The sequence below is a fragment of the Puma concolor genome, chromosome C1, assembly GCF_028749965.1.
Source record: "Puma concolor isolate L17-30 chromosome C1, mPumCon1.1.hap2, whole genome shotgun sequence".
NCBI classification, from domain to species: Eukaryota; Metazoa; Chordata; class Mammalia; order Carnivora; family Felidae; genus Puma; species Puma concolor.
Window position 1 is genome coordinate 100,206,463 of NC_141674.1, and position 19,770 is coordinate 100,226,232.

The 19,770-nt window shown below is 52.0% G+C and overlaps 1 protein-coding gene across 6 annotated transcripts in view; it reads right to left on the bottom strand.

Moving 5' to 3' along the window:
- Window positions 1-12: 12 nt before the first annotated feature.
- Window positions 13-19,770, bottom strand: part of IGSF3 (immunoglobulin superfamily member 3) — a 94,514-nt gene continuing 74,756 nt past the window's right edge. For all 6 annotated transcript variants that reach the window (XM_086717927.1, XM_086717926.1, XM_086717921.1 and 3 more), the window contains 4 exons: window positions 12,586-12,996; window positions 8,802-9,209; window positions 4,959-5,429; window positions 13-3,190 (listed from right to left, as the gene is read on the bottom strand). In XM_086717927.1, the coding sequence (XP_086574053.1) occupies window positions 2,940-3,190; window positions 4,959-5,429; window positions 8,802-9,209; window positions 12,586-12,996 (1,541 nt within the window). In that variant the 3' untranslated portion in view covers window positions 13-2,939. The remainder of the gene's footprint in view (window positions 3,191-4,958; window positions 5,430-8,801; window positions 9,210-12,585; window positions 12,997-19,770) is intronic.

Here is a 19,770-nt window from a genome sequence, read left to right on the forward strand (position 1 = left end):
TGTAAACAGCCATATTTTCAACATAATTTACTACAGGTCTCTGAAGTGTATATAAAACATTTTAGTGCAACATTTTACAAATAGTTTTCCTTTAAAAAAACAAACAAAAACAAATCAACAGCTCTCTACATCATGCATGGGTAGTTTTCTTACCCCACCTGTTTTTTTTCAACAATAAACGCAGAGAAACCATTGTTTGAAAAGAATATGAAAACCTGCTACAGAAACACCCTGATGAAAGAGGGTGCCGGTCGTATCCGTGTCCGGAATGGGCCTAGCACAGTGTAGTTTTTCATTAATGCAACATTGTAGCCGTAGGTAAATACGTCCAGAGAACCAGTTGGCAATTTTTCCTCTCCTGGTCCCAATGCACCGAGCTCCGGCAGGCCATGTGCAATGAGGTCTCCCAGCCACTGGAGGGCACCATTACCACTCATCTGACACCACACACATTTCCATAGAAATGGCCAAACAAGGTCCTGGGGATCTTCACAGAAAGCTGAAAAGCTCACCCTTTGATGGTATCCCCCAGCCCAACAGAAAATACACACGGGAAAAAAAAAATTACTAAAATACTGGCTTCGGTTTCTTTTCTTCCTTTCAAATTTCCTGTAACCGCTCCACATCTTTAATTGCGTGCATCACCTACTTTTCTATACCTGTGGGCAAGCTGGGCTCTTAGTAGTTACACAGCCAGTCCCAGCCCTCCGGCATCTTTCCCTTCACACAGAGGAAAGCCGGGCATCTTCCCTCAAGCACTCAGGCTACAGGGCAGGGGCCGATTTCCCACAGAAAGCCCACGCGCCTGTAATGAAGAAATGGGGCAAAGGACTGCCTCCTTCCCTCACCTCTGAGCCTGACTGTAGCCCCAAAGCGTTGCTGCAGCATACATAATACATGGAAATGAGCGTGTTAGGGATTAAGGTGTGGTGCCTACACAGGGTCTCAGAGGACAGTACTGGTGTGCGGGGAGGAAGAGGAGACCGGTCTACTACATAAGCCAGTCCGTCACCTTGCTTCCCCTGGGCTGCGGCACAGCAAGGCGTCTGCTGAAAACCCAGGCCACCACCTGTGCACCCAAAGACCCTGATGCGGATGGGCACCAACACGGCCTCTCGTGGAGTCTGTTGCGTCTCAGGACAGACAACAATCCCTCTGCTCAGACTTCGCTCCGGAATCCCTGGTGGCTTTTTCTAAGCAAGGTGTACCCTTGGGGCTCAAGATGCAAGTTCCCGGAGGAAAGGGGATGGCACTCTTGGCCAGCAAAATATAGGAAAGTCAGGGCATGCTTCTCCCCTGGGGTGAGCAAATGGGCACAGGAGCGGGGCGGGGGGGGGGGGGGCGGGTGGTAAGCACCCTGCTCCATAGTGTGAACGAACAGGGCGACTGGGGCCTTGTTGGGCTCTAATGGGCATTCGAATAAAAAGCCACCGTAACTGTGAACAACCAAATCACCTAAGACCACAAACAAGATCTAAGAAGGGGAAGGGCAAAACCCTGCACCGGCATGAGGTGACTCTAAGCCGGGACTAGGTGGTCTGCAAGGGTTACAGACGGGCTGTGTCTGGACCTCTCCTAGGCAGATACTCTTACGGCAGTGAGACACATGGAGAGAGAAATGGTGAATGAGAAAGACACCGTTACCTTGGAGGGAAATCTAGTTGGAAGGAAGAAGAAAAACCTAGTCTTCGTATCTCCAGGGTGGTGGTGATCTCTCCCCTGGTCTCCAACTTCCAGGCTCTGGAAACCACCGCCCTCCCACCACCGACTCCTGGAGGAACTCAGCGGTCTGCCGGGCCCTGTGCCCTCCGGTGTAGGGTGCATACGGTGGCTGCTTGGGCCCTGTGTGTTCAGTTCAGCACGGCCCCCTTTTCAGGCTCACTGGCCACTTTCCTTTAAGAGTGTGGCAAAGCACCTTAAAATAGAAGCCCACCCGCGCACAGTTACCAGTTCGAGGCCGCTCCTGCGAAACAGATCAAGCCAACAACTAGCCTTGTTTCCTTCCTTCACTAATCACTGGCTTTGATCAATCTGAAAGTCAGTGGCTGCTAAATGCAGCCTTCTGTCCAGGTTAGCCAGCAAAGCGTGTGCTGTTTGGGGCTTTCGACTTGTTCTCCAACAAAGTTGTGGTTTTTTTTTTTTTTTTTTTTTTTAATATGTAATTTTTTGGCAAGGTTGGAACGAAGCCTACTTTTGCTTCCCTGACAGTCCAGTCGGGCATCGTCTACTCTAATGGGGTTATGCAGGATTCCTCCCATACGTACACAGTTCTTTGAAGCAAAATTCAATGCTTTCATCTTGACTACAAAGTGGTTCCAACAACTCCAGCTGAGGGAAAAGATAAGATACAAATTGGGCCCGCATGACACATAATTTTCAAGTCTCGTTAAGAAAGTAAAAAATGTTTGGGCATGTTTCTGATCCGTGAGTAGTATTTTCAAGTATGCAGAAACAAAGAGTCCTGGAAGAGATTCCTTTGCACCAAAAAGTCCATCCTCCCTTTGGCCATCGGTGGTATGTTACGAGAAATTCGTCCGCAACGTTACGGAACCCAAGAAGGGTAAACCGGAGGGATTTAAAAAGAGTCCCTTACAAAGAATAAGAACCCCTGTAACATCTATCTGAGAATACGATATAAATCAGTGAGTAGATGTGGCATCTGGAGCTACTCACTACATTACCAAAAACAAAAACAAGAAGCCTAATTCTGCAGGATAAGGACATCTGCTCCAAAACAGCTAACCGACCACGACTGCCACCTAGAGGCGGTCTGTCTCTGTGCGGGATCCGGGACTTGGAACGTTGCTCAAGTCTGACTGTTGGCTGCCAGGAGAGCACTCCAAGAGTTGCAGCGCCGTCTGCCCGCCGTCCGATCACAGAGCAAGAGGCAGGAAGGGAGACTGTCAGCTCCTCCGCGGCTGAGGGCCGCTGCGGTCCCCTTAGTCTATGGCTCCTGGGTGGATACTGAGCACAGGGGGCTCCAGGCATGTGGGGGAGTAGTTGAGGTGTGGTTCTTTGATCCACAACAGGGGCACCCCATTCTTCCCGTCGGAGCTCTTGCTGGAGTTACGGCTCTTGAAGCGCACCAGCAGGATGGTGATGATGAGGATGCCGAAGATGGGGAAGGGGTAGAAGAAGACAAAGTAGAAGAGTGCGTCGTTGGAGCAGATGATGGACTGCAGGGTGGAACCTGAAACAGAGGCAGGACAGTGAGGGCGGGGAGCCTGGACTGCCCGCCTCTGCGCCTCAAGACCTGGCCCAGCCCACCCGCAAACCCTGCGCCCACCCTGTCCTTCCCTTGCCGCTGCCAGGGGTGGGGGGACCACCCTCCTGGCCGGGTTCTCACAGCGGCGCCTCCTTCCACTCACAGCTGGAAGTTCATTCAAAGCGGTACCCCCATTTCCCACCGGGAGCCAGGACTGCGGCTTGGAAAGTCATATAAGAAAATGTAGTCTATTGACCGTGAACCCAGCTGCCCCTACAAGAAGACGCTGACTGCACCGAGTCCGCACCTCCTGCCCGGTGGTGTTTCCCATGTCCCTTGGCACCGAGCTCTGCTCCAAGTGGGCTTCTCTGGGAAGTGACACATTCTCTCCCCGCCAGCTTCTCAGAGCAGTTTTACCAGAGACGATGGTTACTTGAGTAACCTTAGCAGTGGTTAACATTATCAACTGAAATGCCATTACGGACCACTTACAAGTGTCCAAAAGTGTGTCTGTGGCTACAGAATTCATTCTGGACATGGAAGAGGATGAAACCGGCCCCCCCTCTTCCCAGACCCACAAGGCCTCAGCAGGGGCCCAGCCCCTGGTAACCTCCCTTTTCCCTAGAAAATAAGGCTGTTGGCTGACCACCACGTTCTATGAAACGTAATAAATAGGGGCATCCGCGGTGGGCAGACGGGTCTAAACACCTTCCCTTGTCCTTTTGGGTCATGCACTAGTTTGTCAGGGGTCTGAGTCTCATTTAGGCTTTTCTCTGCGTTCTTTTCTACTGCACAGCTGTTGTCATCAGTATCATGAAGAAAACTCAGCACGTGCTTATTAGATTTCCACAGTACATGAAATCGCTGATAGTTCCCCGCTCCACCCACTTTTGACTTACAAAACCTCAATTTCATATGGTTCCATCTAATCAACAGGAGGTAGTCAAAGAAAAGAAAAAGCTGACAAAGCTCAAACATTCAAGTCAGAATTACCTAGTAAAATGCATTGGCTGAAACGGAAACGAAGTTACAGTTTCTAGCAGATTCTGTCTTTCTGCATTCCAGGCTAATTCTACTGTAACAAACACCGCCTTCAGTCTGCCGTGTCCCACGCTCTGACAAAAGGCAACTGTAAGAGTGCCCTGTTAGAACAAATTATTCAGCACAGCCATTATTTCCTCTGGTCTCTGTCCATGGAGTTCCTTGATCGGGTGAGAAGTCCGAGTCCTGGACCAAGGGAGCAAGGGCCGCCGCTAAGCCCTTCCTAGATGCCCTGTGGCATCACCCACTGCCCTTCTACTAGTTGGTTCTCCCAACCATGCGACATCCCCCTAAACCTCGAAATCACCCTCCAAAATACACATGAGCCAAGAACACAGACCGTACTCAGGCTTCATTGTTTTGGGTTTTTTTTTTCTCCCTTCTTATGAGTCTGAAACACGGTAACTGGCTAAAGAGGGGCCAGGCTGGCTATGGAGCCACCAGTAACACCTACCAATATACTTGGACGATGAGCTCTCACTAAAATAGAATCTGGTGGGACATCAGGCTTGTGATCACTTTAATTCCTACCCACGTGGGGCAGTCAAGGGTCAATTCCACAAACTGGTGTTTCAAAGCCGATATGCCTGGGACAGGTGGGAAAACCACTTACTGAGCCATAATCGAGCTCTGATTTCATTCTTCCAGACCGCTGGAATCAACAGTTGGAACCAGCAGGGACCTCCTTCCCCTGTAACCTGGGAAAACTCACTTGTGTCCAGAACACGGATGCCGATGGGGGCCGACTCCTCCTCCGTCAGCCGGTACCACTCCTTCTGGGGGCCGGGCAACCACTCCTCCACGCGGCACGAGTAGTTCCCCGTGTCCCGGGGGCTGGCCTGCAGCACGGTGAGCCGGTAGAGCAAGGGGGAGAGCCTCTGGAAGCGAAGCCGGCCCTCCCACGGGCTGCCTTCTGGGCCAAAGACAGCATCCGGGCCCACGCTCAGCAGGGCCGTCCGCTCTGTGAGGTCCTCTTCTTCCTCCTCGTCCCCCTCCTCCTCCTCCTGTTCTCCCAGGCCAGGGCCTCCCCTTTCCCCTCCAGCTTTAGTCCTCAGAGAGTACCAGGCCACGGCAAAACGGGAGTCCTGACTTGATCGAGAAACGATGCTACAGTCCAGCTGGAAAGCTGCCTTCTCGGACACCGTGGCATTGGGGACCACCGTGTCCACCTGCAGGGCGGCGTCTAGGGGAGGTGAGGGGCAAAAAAGGAGGAAAAGGGTGTTTTAGTTTCTCTGCTCAAAACAACCCGTGTGTCCATCACCAAATACATTCTAGTAACACAGTAACATACAATACACAACTACTACTGGAAGGAGTTAAGGCAGTAGTACGTGGCAGAGATGAGGAAGGGCCCAAGGAAGATGGCTAGACTACAGGAGAGCTGTGCACCCTGTGTGCCACTGTATGCAGAAGAAAATGTGTTTTGTTTGGACACGTGGATTTGGTTACATTTGCACAAAATATCTGTGGAAGAACTCACAAGAGGTGGTAACACGGCTGCTCATGGGAATCCGGGGAGGAAGGGACACTTACTTTCACTGTAACCTCTTGCAGTGGCTGAAGGGTCCCCCCAACCCCAAGATTCATGCCTATCTGGAACTTCAGAATGTGACCTTATTTGGAAATAAAGTCTTTGCAGGTGTGATGAACTCCTACTGGATTCAGGGTGGGCACTACATGCAACGACCGGTGTCCTGATGAGAAGAGAAGGGGCCACACAGAGAGAAGGCCGTGTGAACTGGGGCAATGCAGCCACAAGCCAGGGAATACTTGGGACCACAGAGAAGCTGGAAGAGGCAAGGAAGGATTCTTCCCTAGAAACTTCAGTGGGGGAAGCCTGGCCCTGCTGATAATTTGCTTCTAGACCACTAGCCTCCAGAACCATCAGACAATAAATTTTTGTTGTTTTAAGCTACGGAGCTTACACTAATTTGTTATGGCAACCCTGGACAAGGAATTCACCCTTCAGCAGTTCTGGAGTTTAAACCGTGTGCGTGTAGATGGTTACCTATGCCCCAGGGAACCGAGGAGGTAAGTATTCTCCAAGGACTGAAGCCCAGCCATAGACAACAGACCCGAAAGTGCCCCTCACCTTGAGCACAGACCCCAGAAGGATGTCCCGGACAGCATCTTCCCGACAGAGATTGGAGACACAAAACAGCCGTGGAGAGGTTGCCCAAGCAGGTGAGTCAGACCTCACAGACACCACCCGGCAGCTATAATCTCTATCTTCATTTTGCTGCCTCCCCCCTGCCTTTGTTTGGCTCACTGGGGTAGGTACTCAACAAATAATCCGTTCCCTCCCTCCTAAATGGCCTGTTTGGCCCTGTTGATGAAATGCTCGCAAAACATGCCAACATAACAGCCACAAAAGCAGAGATACCAAATCGGATTCTGCTTGGATAAAGACCAAATAGGACCACTTCCCAGGTACTGTCCTGGGCTTTCAATGAATTGGCTTCATGTCGCTCACAGGTGAACACAAAGCTGGGCGCCCCCACCTTTGTGGGGCTCTGCCAAGCCCCCGTACACCCCCATCCAGAATCTTGGTGTGCGTCACGGGCACCTGAAAGCTCAGGACCTGGGTACAGGTGGTGGGAAGAGTGCCTCGGCCCAGCACCGGTGGGGGAGAACACACTGGAAGGCAACGTGGCAGGGTGGAGAATACCCTATCATAGAGACTCCTGCTCCCTTGCACGTTGGTTTATCCTTCCAGAGATCACGGCTGACTGTGTCCCGAGCCATCAGAGAGGAATCCTACAGATTAAGGCACATCCTAGGGCACCTTCGCCCTGCAGAGCCTACCAAGCTGGTGTCCCAAAGCTCCCAGCGGCTGGCCAATGTGATGCCACGCAATGGCAAGATGGCAGAGACCCCGGAAGGGCCTCTTCCCCACCTACTCTCCCCTTGCTTTCTTCTTGTCTGAATGCTTACAATGTAAGCATTCACTTTTTTTTTTTAAGTTTATGTATTTATTTTGAAAGAGAGAGAGCAAGCCTGAGTGGGGGAGGAGCAGAGAGAGACAGAGGGAGGGAGAGAATCCCAAGCAGGCTCCGCAATGAACAGGGGTTTGAACTCAAGAACGATGAGACCGTGACCTGAGCAGAAACCAAGAGTCAGGCGCCTAACTGACTGAGCCACGCAGGTGCCCCGGCGCTTAACTTTTCATGTAAATTTCCTGGCTCCTTCGCATGCTTAGTGATGACTCAATACAAGTGTTTTGAATGAAACAGGCCCACTTTCCCGTGTCCTCCCCCCACTCCCTGTAGCATGTCTCTCACTAATGTGGTGGCCCGTGTCCGTCCCCTTCTGCCAGAGGCCAAACCATCTCCCTGTGTAGACTTTAGCACTCTTTCCTGCTTCAGGTGTAAGCCACAAGAAAGAAGGGTGCTTCTCCCCCTCCCCTGTAGGTTAAGCTGCAATGCAGTGGGCAGTCCAGAAATGTCTGTCTGCCCCTGGGCCACCTGGAGCCCTGGTTTGGCAATGTGCAAGCGGGTGAGCCTCCGGGGAGAAGAGCACACTCAGATGCCACGTCTCTGCCAATTTACCTTTGGAAGAAGACACGCGGCAGTTTCTAAGCAAGGCAAAAAGAGAAAACACATAAGCTCATGGCAAATAGGAGTAACCCCAGGCAGGGGTGATTTCCTGTCCAGCTTCGGCAAGATACAGAGCAGAGAGATAATGCCCTTTTCTGTAACAAAGGGCACGTTCACTCTCGAAGTGTGTGTTCCATGACGCATGGGGTGAGCACAGCTGCGAGGCCCCCGTGTCCCACCAAGGCAGACAGCCGCTCCACGCAGGTGTGGAAACATGACGAATGCTCCCACCAGACCACCAACAGAGGCCCTGGGATGCTCAGAAAATGGGCAAGACGGAGCATTCGCACTGGCCCAGCCACAAAGTTCATTCCTGCCCCACGTCCGCTGCGGGGGGAGGCACTGACTTTTCGCTCTGACTTGAATGAGGAGGTGATATTGCAGAGGACACAGGAATCCTGCTCACCTCTGCTTTAATTATGGGTTTAAATGTGTAACGATCATTATACTGAGTAATTATGTGCATTTAGCCACTTTAGGAACAACGGTAAGGACAAGAAAAGCCACACAGTGCAGTCAGAACAGTCGTCGGCACCAATAAAATTATTAGGAAGTGAAAGACTAAATTTCATCATTTTCTATTTAAAGCACATGAATCCATTGTTTTCCACTGAAAACCTACAAGCCCAATTTTTTGAACCGCACGACTACTGTTTCAAAAGTTTTTGCATATCTACCACCTCCTGAATCTGAATGTATTCTTTAAAGAGAAAATATTCTGTGTTCTGCAACAAGTGAAAAATGTTACTCCAGCGAAGAGAGAGGGTCACCTTAGGCCAAAGCCAGATGTGCAATTTCCCATTCGCTTAGGGGGAAAAAAATCTGAGACAATTATAAACGCAAAATGTAAATGCTCCTATGTTTAACCGCAAACAACGTATTTTGCGCAGCGCACAAAGTAGGACACTCACGAGGGGAAACGCCCAAAGCAGTGAGGGCCTGGGGATGTGAAGCCTCACCTGGCCGCATGACAGTAACAGCCATCTGCCCGGCAGTGTCCTCTGCCCGCTTATACCACACGCCGCTGGGGCTGGGGAGCCACTCCTCCACGCGGCAGCTGTAGGTCCCGCTGTCCTGCACCGCCACGTTCTGGATGAACAGCCGATACACGCCGGACGAAGGACTCTCCAGATGCAGCCGCCCCTTCAGGTTGTTTTTGGCCGCCTGCTCTCCATAGTGGAAGGTGGCCTCGCGGCTCAGGCGGGCCACAGTCTCCCGCTCCGGGTGGTTGGGCTTCCAGACAAACCACTCGACCACGAGCTGGGATGCAGCGCTGGTGCGGTTCAGCACCACACACTCCAGCTGCACCTGCTGCGTCTCCAGGACCGACAGATTCCCCTGCGCTTGGCTGAGCTTCAGGCGGCTGTCTGGAAAGGGGAGGAAAGACACATTAGCAGCGAGGCACAACAGGTGCTCGCATGCACGTTTTGCAAAGGCAGGCCGACGGCTGCCCTCCCTGTGCTAAAGGGCAGCGGCACACTCCATCAGCAGAAACACTTCTGGGTGGAGCGCCCTACACATAACGCATTCCTGGATCGCGTGTCCGAGTGCCCGGACTGTCAGCAGTTCATGGTAACAGCTGTCCCCCAATTTATATCTCGATTCAGATGCACAGAGGAGGACAAGCATGAGCTATGGATGCCTCCACACCCAGTGACAGCAGACCATAAGCATACAGCTGACCAGAGGGGTGGCTGCGAAGGGACAGGCGGGAAAGGGCGTGCTGAGACCCCCTTTCAAGCCCAGAGCAAATTTTAAAAACTGACCACAGGATGGCTAGAATACACCGGACTGTCCACCACCAAAGAACTACAGAGGAAGCAGTTTAAATATGTCCCCGAGTTGGCCTTAGGAACCGCAGTCCTTGTTTTCTCGGGTTCCCTCTCGAGGTGGGAACAGAACTGATCTGACATTAGTGAAGAAAAGGCCGATATGGATGGAACCAGTGACTTGACAGCTCAGCCCATCAGATCCTCCTCTAGAGAGAAAAGTGTCGTTAATGATGGTACACCCAGATGACAGGCGTGTAATTTCTTAAAAGGTCCTAATGAGTCTATCTGGACCAGAGAGATCAAACAGCTACAGAACTGCAGGAACACCTGGGGAAGGAGACCTTTGGAGTGACATTTGAAGAGGGAGAGGGCCGCGCACCGTCACGTTTTACTTTTTACATTTCAAAACTTCCCGAGTATTTTACAATGGAAGGCAATACCCTTTGGTATTAAAAGGTCAAAAATTAAAAATAACAGAAAAACTGTTTTAAATAACTGGTCTCCCCAGAATATACATATACGTGTGTGTGTGTGTGTGTGTGTGTGTGTGTGTGTGTGTGTGAAGATGTTAACTCTAGTTGTCCTGGGTTGAAACATTATTTTCTTCTTTGTGTTTTCCCAAAGCTCTAGAAGCATATTCTTTCTCATCAGCAAAAAAAAAAAAAAAAAAAAAAAAAAAAAAAGGAGAGGGGTGTTGTGTAGAGAAAGGAGAAGCAGAGGAAGGAAAAAAAAAAAACAAATGAAAACTCTCAACTGAAAAGGAGGAACGTGTTGTTTTAATCAGGGTCTTGTGCGTTTTCTGTTTATGGTATTAATATTCCCCAGAGATGGCTCTCCCTACACGGATTTTGACAAACATCCTTCCTGCCCCAGTGAGCTCACTGTGGGTCTGTAGTCTCAGATGGGGGGAGTCCCTCAATAAATTTAGGATCCACCAAGATTCTCTTAGTTTCTGCACAAACAAGTGAAGGGAAAGGATGACACATCTGGTGGGCGGGGGGATCATGTCCCCCCACCAGACAAAGTGACCAGAACTGAAAACAGACAGGAAGAACAGAAACCTAAGAGAACCCGTGTAGGCCAAATGACAAATGCCAGTTTTCAAAAGTCCCAAGGACTGGCCTGAGGTCTCTGGAAATACCAAGAGGGACCAGGCAGACCAGAGCTTCCTCTGCAATACATCAGCAGAAGGGTTCCCGAAAGTGCCACTGAGGGGGGTGACAATTTGCACTGGGGCAGTCTTAGCAATACAACACCTGGAGGGAAAAGAGGGGGCCGGGCCACGTCCAGGCCTCTGCATCTGGTCCTATGTGCTGTCTGAACAAGTGTTTATTGAGGCTTCCTGGGAGACAAGCCATGGGAACAGAAAGGTAAAAAATACACACACACACACACACACACACACACACACACACACACGTACACGCACACTTCTATATATAACACATATTTCATGATGAGTGAATTTCCATATGTATAAATACGAATAAGCAGTTTATAATTCCTTACATATGAATAAGTAAAGAAACAGAATGCCAGGTGGGGGTGTGTGCTAGGCAGGGGACAGAGAAAGGGTACAAAGTGACTAGGATGCTATTTTAGTTAAAATGAGCTAGAAACACCTCTCTGAGGAAGAATGAGATAAATGAAGATCTATGGTCAACCTGTTCCAGGCTAAGAGAACAGTAACTACAAAGGCCCTGGGGTGTCCAAGGAAAGCAGCCATCTGTTCCTTATTCAATCAATATTTATTAACGGCACCATGCCAGTGGCTGAAAATACAAAGACACAGCCCTGTCCTCAAAGTGCTTAGAGTAGAAAAGAATTGCAAACAAATAATTGTTACATTAGGTATTTTATAACGACAAAGGAACCTCTGGCGATATGGGAGAAAGCATGGAAGGCTTCCTGGAGGTGATGTCGAGTGAAGTCTTGGGGATGGGGTAGAGACAGGGGAGAGGCAGTGGGAGAGGGGTGTTCCAGGCAGAGAGGACAGCATATAAACGAATGCATGGAGATGGGACTTAGGGTAGCACCCCCGCCCATCAGGAAGGACAGGCAGCGACAACAAATCACAGGCCACGCAGATATGAGGGATGGACAGGGAGCTTAAGGCTACATCAGGTGGGGCTTAGAGCTCTTTAACAAGGGGAAAGGGAGACTGACGGGGCACCCTTCACATGTGAAAAGATACGACCCAAAGTTATCCTGGGCTGTTCCAGGGGCAGACCTAAACCTGGAGGGAAATTACATGGAGGGGGGTTTTCCACCCATGAGGCCTGCAGATGTAGAAAGCTCCCCCCACCCCGGGAAGCATTCCAGCAGAGGTCAGGTGCCAGCCCAGTTTGTCAGGCAGCAGAATGAGGGCCGCACCCACAGTCTGAGAGGAGGCAGAGGGGCAGATCGCTTTGCAGACAGGGAGGGTTCCTGAAATGGGTAGTAAGAAAGAAAGGGGAAGCAGAGGACAGAGACTAGAAAGTGCCCTCTGGGTCAGAATGCTGGCTATGGAGCTGGCGCCAGACTGAGCTCCGGGGTGTGACCTGCAAACCCAAAAGAAGACCCAGGAGCTGCCAGGGACCCTCCCTTGCCACCTCTTGCTCAGCACAGCCGCCCCTTGGGCCTCTTCCTGGTAAGGAAGACGCTGTCCGTAAGAGCAGAGTCAAGGACGCTTTCCTGGGGTTGCCCTCAGCACCAGGACGCTCTCACTGCAGACAAAGCGGGCAGCCCACAGTGCACCAGGGTGACGGCCCCTGCACCTGCACCCACACCCCGTGTGGAGCCTGCGGCACCCCGTCACCCCCAGGCAGGGCTCTGCACCTGCACCCACACCCCGCGTGGACCCTGCGGCACCCCGTCACCCCCAGGCAGGTCTCTGCACCTGCACCCACACCCCGTGTGGACCCCACAGAGCCCTGTCACCCTCAGGAAGCCTCTCTGTACTAACCCCATGCCGGCCGCGCCCTTGTCTTACCTGGCCGCTTCACAGTGACTTCCGTGCGCCCCGAAACCTCCTCAGCCAGCTTGTACCAGGCATAGTTGGGGCTCAGCAGCCACTCCTCCACGTGGCAGTAGTAGCTGCCACTGTCACTGACCTCGGCCCTCTGCACGGTGAGGCTGAACAAGCCCCCGGAAAAGTGCCTCTCAAACTGCAGCCGGGGCCTCAGGCCCTCCTCCTCGGCATAGGTGCCGTACTCGAAGGCGGAGCTGTGGGTGGTTTTCAGGATGAGCTTCCCGTCAGCATCTGAGGGCTTATGCACGTACCAGAGCACCGCAAAGTGGGAGTTCGAGCTGGTCTGAGACTTAACCGAGCAGTTCAGCTGGATGGGCCTGTTTTCCACCAGAGTGAGGGTCCTCTTCGACTTGCTCACCTGCAGCTTTGTCACTGCAAAGGAAAGGGGGCGATTCAGCACAATCACTGCACACACCCGCCCAGGAACGTCCCCAGCCTCACGTGCGGCCTCCAGCCTGGTTTTGCCCCGCACGGTTCCGGGAGGGCCGGCCGCGGGCGGGCTTCCTTCGAAGCATGGCTCGGTGTGAGGGAGGCTGCACGGAGCCGGTTTTACCCCAACATCCCTCCACCTGTCTCCTCCCTGCTCCCCTCACCTGCACACAGCCTCCAGGGGACCCAGCTGAAACTTCAATCATTTGCCTGCCTAGGAAGTTCAATGGCTCCCAACTGCTTGAGCTCATAAAGGAAAAAAAAAAAATCCTTTTCACAGTACAAAGTCCCTCCAGGATTTGGCTCTCACCCAACTGTCCTCACTCATCTCAGTGACTCACCCCTCCAGCGCCCCCACCCCTCCCCAGCCCCCTGCACCTCCTCCTTGAGCTCTGGTCTCTGCTCAGCTGTCCTCTCTGCCTATGTCCTTCCACCATCTCCCTCCACACCCCCGATCCGTCTGTGCCCTCGTCCTTCCATGCCCCCTCTTTCCCTCCCATCCTACTGGGCCAGCAGCCCCTCTCTGCCCTGGCACCATGTCTTCGACATATCTTCCGGAGGTTTTTCCTTAGTCTCTCTTCCACCCTAGCCTCTGAGCGCCCTGTGGGTAGAGATCAAGCTTTTCCCTTGCAGTCTGCAAGTATTTTGAGTGTGCCCCTCCTGAATCTAGTAAGTGCTAGGGATGCCCTGAAGAACACTGTCCTGCCTAGGGGATGTTCTCGTCACTGCACCCCCAGAGCCTGGCACAGCGCCTGGGCTATGGAAAAGCACTCAATCAGTGTCTGCTGGGATATGTGGGGGAGAGCATGTGAGAGAAATATGGTAGCAGGTAGTTCGGGGATTGCTGGGGTGATCTTCCTGGGGGCAGAGAGGGAGAGGGCAGAGAAGAAAATGCCGAGCAATGGGACAGAACGGAACCACCTCCAGTGTCCTTCCCCTCTCCACCCTGCTCCAAAACCGGAAGGGAGGGCAGACTCCGGAGTGCCACCCTACCTGCTAATTAATGGCTATGCTCGCCTTTGAGGTGGCAGGAAGCCAAGGTCGAATGACATATATCTTACGTAGGTAATCTGCGATCATACCCACTCCATCTTTATTACACTTGGCTCTGCTTTCCCGCTACCGACCATCCTCTCCGTACTGAAAAAGTTTTAAAAAAGGAAGAAGATGTAACTCTGAATTCCTCCTGGGGAGCTATCAGTGCAAGCACCTTTTCACACCCCAACTCAAATTTCTGAAAGCCGCAGACAGTCACTTGGATGCCCTGGTCCCGCACAAACGTTGCGGATGGCGGGATCTGATACCCAACGCCATTACTACAAAAGCCACTCTAGGGACAAGAAACTCAGTGGTGAATCGGGTGACACTCTTCACAAAGGACTGCTGGCTGAACTCACGTCCCCACAGACCTTCTCAAGCCATCAAGAACGCACCAACATGAGAGGACTCCCGGGTCCCACGGCCCACCCTTCTGGTTTTGTCTTTTGTTGGAGCCCAGTCTCCCGCGTTCTCCCTTCTTCAAACACACAGAGTCCTCCAGGGCACGCCGGGAATCCTGGGCAGGGTTTACCAGTTAGCTTCCAAGCTCAGCAAACTGGATGCACACGAGCTTGCCAGTCGACTTTTCAGATCGGATTCCGGCAATACTTAGAACACCCAGCTCCCTTTTCATTCCTTTCCAACCCAATTCACCGCATGCAAATGATATCTACATCAGCACAAATGATACCACCTGAATTATCTGGTTCTTGTCCAAGAAAACTGGGCTGTTCAGTGCAGAGTAGAAAGAGCTTTAAAATGTATTATTAATTGGGGCCAGATTATTTTTGCAAGTGTTACTAAGGAAACCTCAATTGCTATAGTAACTGCATATGTTAAACTGGAATCCTATGACTAAGCTTCAGTTCGGTCACATGGTCCCAGAGCAAGGATCCAAGGAAGAGAAATGTTTCAAAGGATTGCCATTTTTTTTTTCTTTCCTTCCCATGTCAAAATATTGTGAAGTGTTGAAAAGCTAGAAAGAGAGGCATTTTTGAAATGTGGGGCATGCCTGACAGGTGGGCGAGGGGTCAGCTCCTATTCTATGCTCTGAATTCCCTCCCGCATCTCAAGGGCAGGGAGGACCTTCCCTGAAGCCCAGAGACCGCAGCCCCCACGACTAATTAGGAAGATCCGCCGAGTCCTGTCCAGTACTGCCCTGGGCAGTGTGTCGGTCTACACCACCCTCCTCCACAGAGGCATGGGGGGCCCGGGGGCCCTCAAGGCCCGGAGGAATTTTCATCTGCATGATGACAGCACCTCACAGGAGTGCTGTACAGGTTAAACGCAATGGTCTATAGAAAGACTTTAGCGCAGAGCCTGCTAGATCACAAACACGCAATCCATTTTCGCTCTTCCCATTTCTTTTTGGTCTCTGGGTTCAGTCCCACGTTCAAAGCTCAACAGGACAACGGGTCAGACTGGAACATTTGCTACTGAAGTGCTCCCCTGGACCAGCAAGCAGCAGGGTCACCTGGGAACTTGTTAGAAATGCAGACTCTGGGACCCCCCCCACCCCGCACACCCCCCGGCGCCCCCCAGCCCACTGGCTCAGAATCTGCCTTTAACAAGATCCCTGGGTGATTCGCGTGCACCTTAAAGCCTGAGAAATCCTGGACGTGGCCCTGTGAGTGAGTGGATTTCGAGAGGCAACAACGTAGAGGTGAAAAAGGAAAGATGCTGGGGCCAAGGCCGGGTTAATCCCCAACAGCGAGTCAGCAGGAGGAAGCGGCAGGAAGAGAGGATTCGGGGCGAGGTCCCCACCTGCCTCCCCACCTGCCGGCACAGGCTCCAGTCACACCCTATCACACACGCCGCCTCCGGGGACACCTCAGGCTCCCAGAGCTGGGAGAGCTGTGCCCTGTTTGAGGGAGGGGCTCTATCTTTCTGCATCTGGAGGCTTTCCTTCCTAGGCCTCTCCTCAAATGGAATCGTGTGCTGTGGGTTTGAGAAGAGGATGCTGCGTTACAGCAAGGACGGGGTGGTAACAGGTGGGAGGCATCAGGAGGAAGGAGGGAGCCAGCTCAGAAGGGGGCCCACTGCACCAGCCGACCTACCCATTCTGCGGATTCTGCTTTGTACCTGTGCTCGGCACACACAACTTCCATTGGTAAAGGATTCCCTTACATCCAGCTAGAGCTGTTAATTACAAAAAAAAAAATTTGTTTTTATTTCGGCGGGAGACAGAGAAAGCAGGCGAGCAGGGGAGAGGGGAAGAGGGAGAGAGAGAATCTTAAGCAGGTGCCATGTTCAGCACAGAGGCCAACACGGGACTCAGTCTCACAATCATGAGATCATGACCTGAGCCGAAATCAAGAGTCAGATGCTCAACCAAATAAGCCACTCAGGCACCCTGAGGTTAACTTTTTAAAGGCCTTTTCTTTCCTACTGAATTATTTAAAGGGCAATGAATGATCTGTGGCCCAAGCATTTGCTAAACAAACTAATAAAAGGATGACCAAATAAATATGTGATGGATCCTGTCTTGGAGGTATGGAATATAAAGGAAAGGCATTTAATCCTGACTGTGATGGGAGGGACAGCACATTTCAAAAAGTGTGTGACCTCTGAGCTCAGCCCTGAAAAACAAGTGACTAGGTAGGTGCTCCCCAGGCACAGGACGGGGGGAGAAAGGGCACCCAGGTGAGCGAAGGTGAGAACTTCTCTGTGCCCCACTTTCAGGGAAGGGCAAGCAGTCAATACGGCAGGCAGATGAAGTGAGGGGCCTGGAGTGCGTGTCAGACGATGCCACGCCCCCCCCAACCCCCCGCCGGGGCTCCCAGCAGGCATCCGTGGCCTTCCCACAGTAGCATCACCTGGGCACCTGCTGAGACCACTGAATCACAAACGACGCAGGGGAGGCCCAGCGACCTGCAGTCTCACAAGAGAAGCCACAGGTGTGGTGGTGAGGTGGCCACGGGAAACCCAGGGGACAGCAGCTTCTGTGCAGGGGGTGAGCAGAGGCCAGTGGTAGCAGGAAAGGAGACACAAGCCGTGAGGGAGGAGGGAGAGAGAGAGAGAGAGAGAGAGAGAGAGAGAAGAGGCTGTGCTTTATTAAGAACATGTGACAATGATCATTAATGTTAGGCATTAGGGGGTCAGCGGCTGGACAGCAGACGTTTGTCAACTTACGAGAACCAAGTCAGTCAAGAAGAGAAAACTATGGGGGTGCGTGTGCCACCCTTTCTCAGAGAAGGAGACGGCAAAGGCACCTGCCGGTCAAGCAGTTACATCCTAAGCCCCTGCTCCTCTTCTCCCCGTGGCCAGGCCCCATTTGTGCCCCTAGAATCTGTGTCCAACCTTACACTTGGCCTGCATTCCAGCCTTCCTGCCTGCAGCCTCAGCCCCCGCCAGGGAGAGCTTCCTAAGCTGCAAACGGGAGCGTGTTGCTCCCAGCCAAGCAATAGCCCCACGACAGCAGTTTTCAACAGGGCAGCAAGGCCCCCAGGGACGCCGTGGAAACCTGTGGGCAGGTCTTTCCTGGTCACATTGATTGGGTAAGGGCTCTAGTCACATTTAATGGACGAGCGCCTGCGACAGATGTAAAGCCACGTCTGGGATGGTTCTATGCAACAAAACTCTACCTCGTGTCCCGTGTGACTTTCAAAGGACATTCATACGGGTGAAAACTCTGTCCCTGAGCCTAGAACCTACATACGTTTCATTTTATTATCTCCACAATACTTTTTTTTTTTCTTGGCATGGTTTTACTATACGCCAGATAAATGAAGGAAGGGTTTTCCTTTGCTCTGTTCAGTGCTGCTGTAAGAGTTGCTCAGGATTTCGGACGCCCTGTCCAGGACAGCAACGCCCCTCGCACCGGCCGGTGTGCACAGGGACAGAGCCGCAGTGCCTCTGCCCGGGGTAGCCGACCCTGAGCACGTTACATGTTACAGCATGTTACAGTGCATCATTTTATTATGAACCACCCTCTAAAAAATTCATCCTTTTTTCCACAATTTGGGGCACTGTGACAATTTTTAAAGATTGTGTTGAGTAGGAATGTGAGATGGTCTAGGAATTTCATGTAGTAAAGGGACTGTTCTAGATTGTTATAAAAAGAAGTATATGATCGGAGCATGATGGGAACTCCTAACTGCTCGGTTTAGAACGTTCTTATTTAACAAATGTATGTAATCCTCTCTACATGCTGAGCACTACTCTAAGCACTTCAGAAATGCTAACTACTTGCTCCCTACCAGACCTATGAAATAAGTATTATTAGTCCCAATGTTACAGACACTTGCCCAAGGGCACACTGCTGACCAGTGGTAGAGCCAGGATTCAAAGTCAGGCTGCCTGGTGTGTCCGTGCTTTTAACCATCACATACGGTGACCCTCCATACTTCTGTGTATAAAAGGGGCTCCCCTAGGGGCACCTGGGTGGCTCAGTCGGTTAAGCGTCCGACTTCAGCTCAGGTCATGATCTCGCGCTCCGTGGGTTCCAGCCCTGCGTCAGGCTCTGTGCTGACAGCTCGGAGCCTGGAGCTGCTTCGGATTCTGTGTCTCCCTCTCTCTCTCTGCCCTTCCCCCCTCACGCTTTGTCTCTGTCTGTCAAAAATGAATGAACATTTAAAAAAAATATATAAAAGGGGCTCCCCTGGCTCTCACAACATACCTGGGGACAAACCCCTCCCTGACCCCATGCTTCACTCGTATCAAAACAAGCATGCTGCTTCCTCCGTCCGTAATGTTCTCTGCACACACTCTGTTCTGAGCTGGAAACGTCCCACTGCCCGCCCCCACACATGCTGATTCCCTCCCTGAGCCCATCGGTCATACCCCAGGCTGGCTCTCTTGCACCGCTGTGACTCTTCCCTGTGCTTCCCTCCTCCCAGGCCCTCAGGACAGCCTTCCAGGCAGGGACTGGAGTCTGCAGCTGCAGCATGGAAACGGGCACACAGTAGGTGCTCAAATGTGCTTGTGGGCAGCAGTGGGAGGAAGGAGCAAGGAGAAAAGTAGCAAAGGTTTAGAAGCAGAAAGAGCTAATTCGGGGTAACCCAGACATGCCCTGTCTCACCTGTCTGCAGACACAGCGGTGACCCTTTATGCAGGGCCTGCCAATTGGTACACTTGGCGTCACCATGACAACGAGGCCTGGAGGCTTGGGGGTGGGTGCTGGGGACTCCTCTAGGCGCCCTGGCACTCATGCTCACTGTCTCTGAGCAGTTAGCAGGCAGAAGCCACAGGCTCGTGGCCTGGGAGGGGAACCCCAGGTTCTCCTGAAAGAAAGTAGGGGCCAATCCCACTTGGGATGAGGCAGCCTGTCACTTATCAGACTGTGACAAGGACAGCCACAGTTCACATGCCCGGGACCCATGCAAGTCAAAGAAAAAGCCCTCAGCTCGCCCAATCTGCCAGGTCAGCAATAAGAAATTGGAGAAAACGGATTTGGCAGCATCCAGAGGGAGGGTATTAAATATTCATCCTGACTACCCATCAGTAAATCCCAGCAGAATACACCCACTGACAAGTCGGCTTTCTGCACTGGAGGCTGTCCTCCTGGAAGCTTGTTTATTGCTTTGTCAATCTGAATGTGCAATATTTAATAGCCAGACCAGGAGAGGGTCGTAAACGTTTGGAAAATGAGTGCTGACATTTCCCTTATTGCTTCCGTATTTAGGGATGTGTAATTGGAGGGTGTTTTTGGTGCTAAAGAAAATCAGAAGGAAGCAAAGC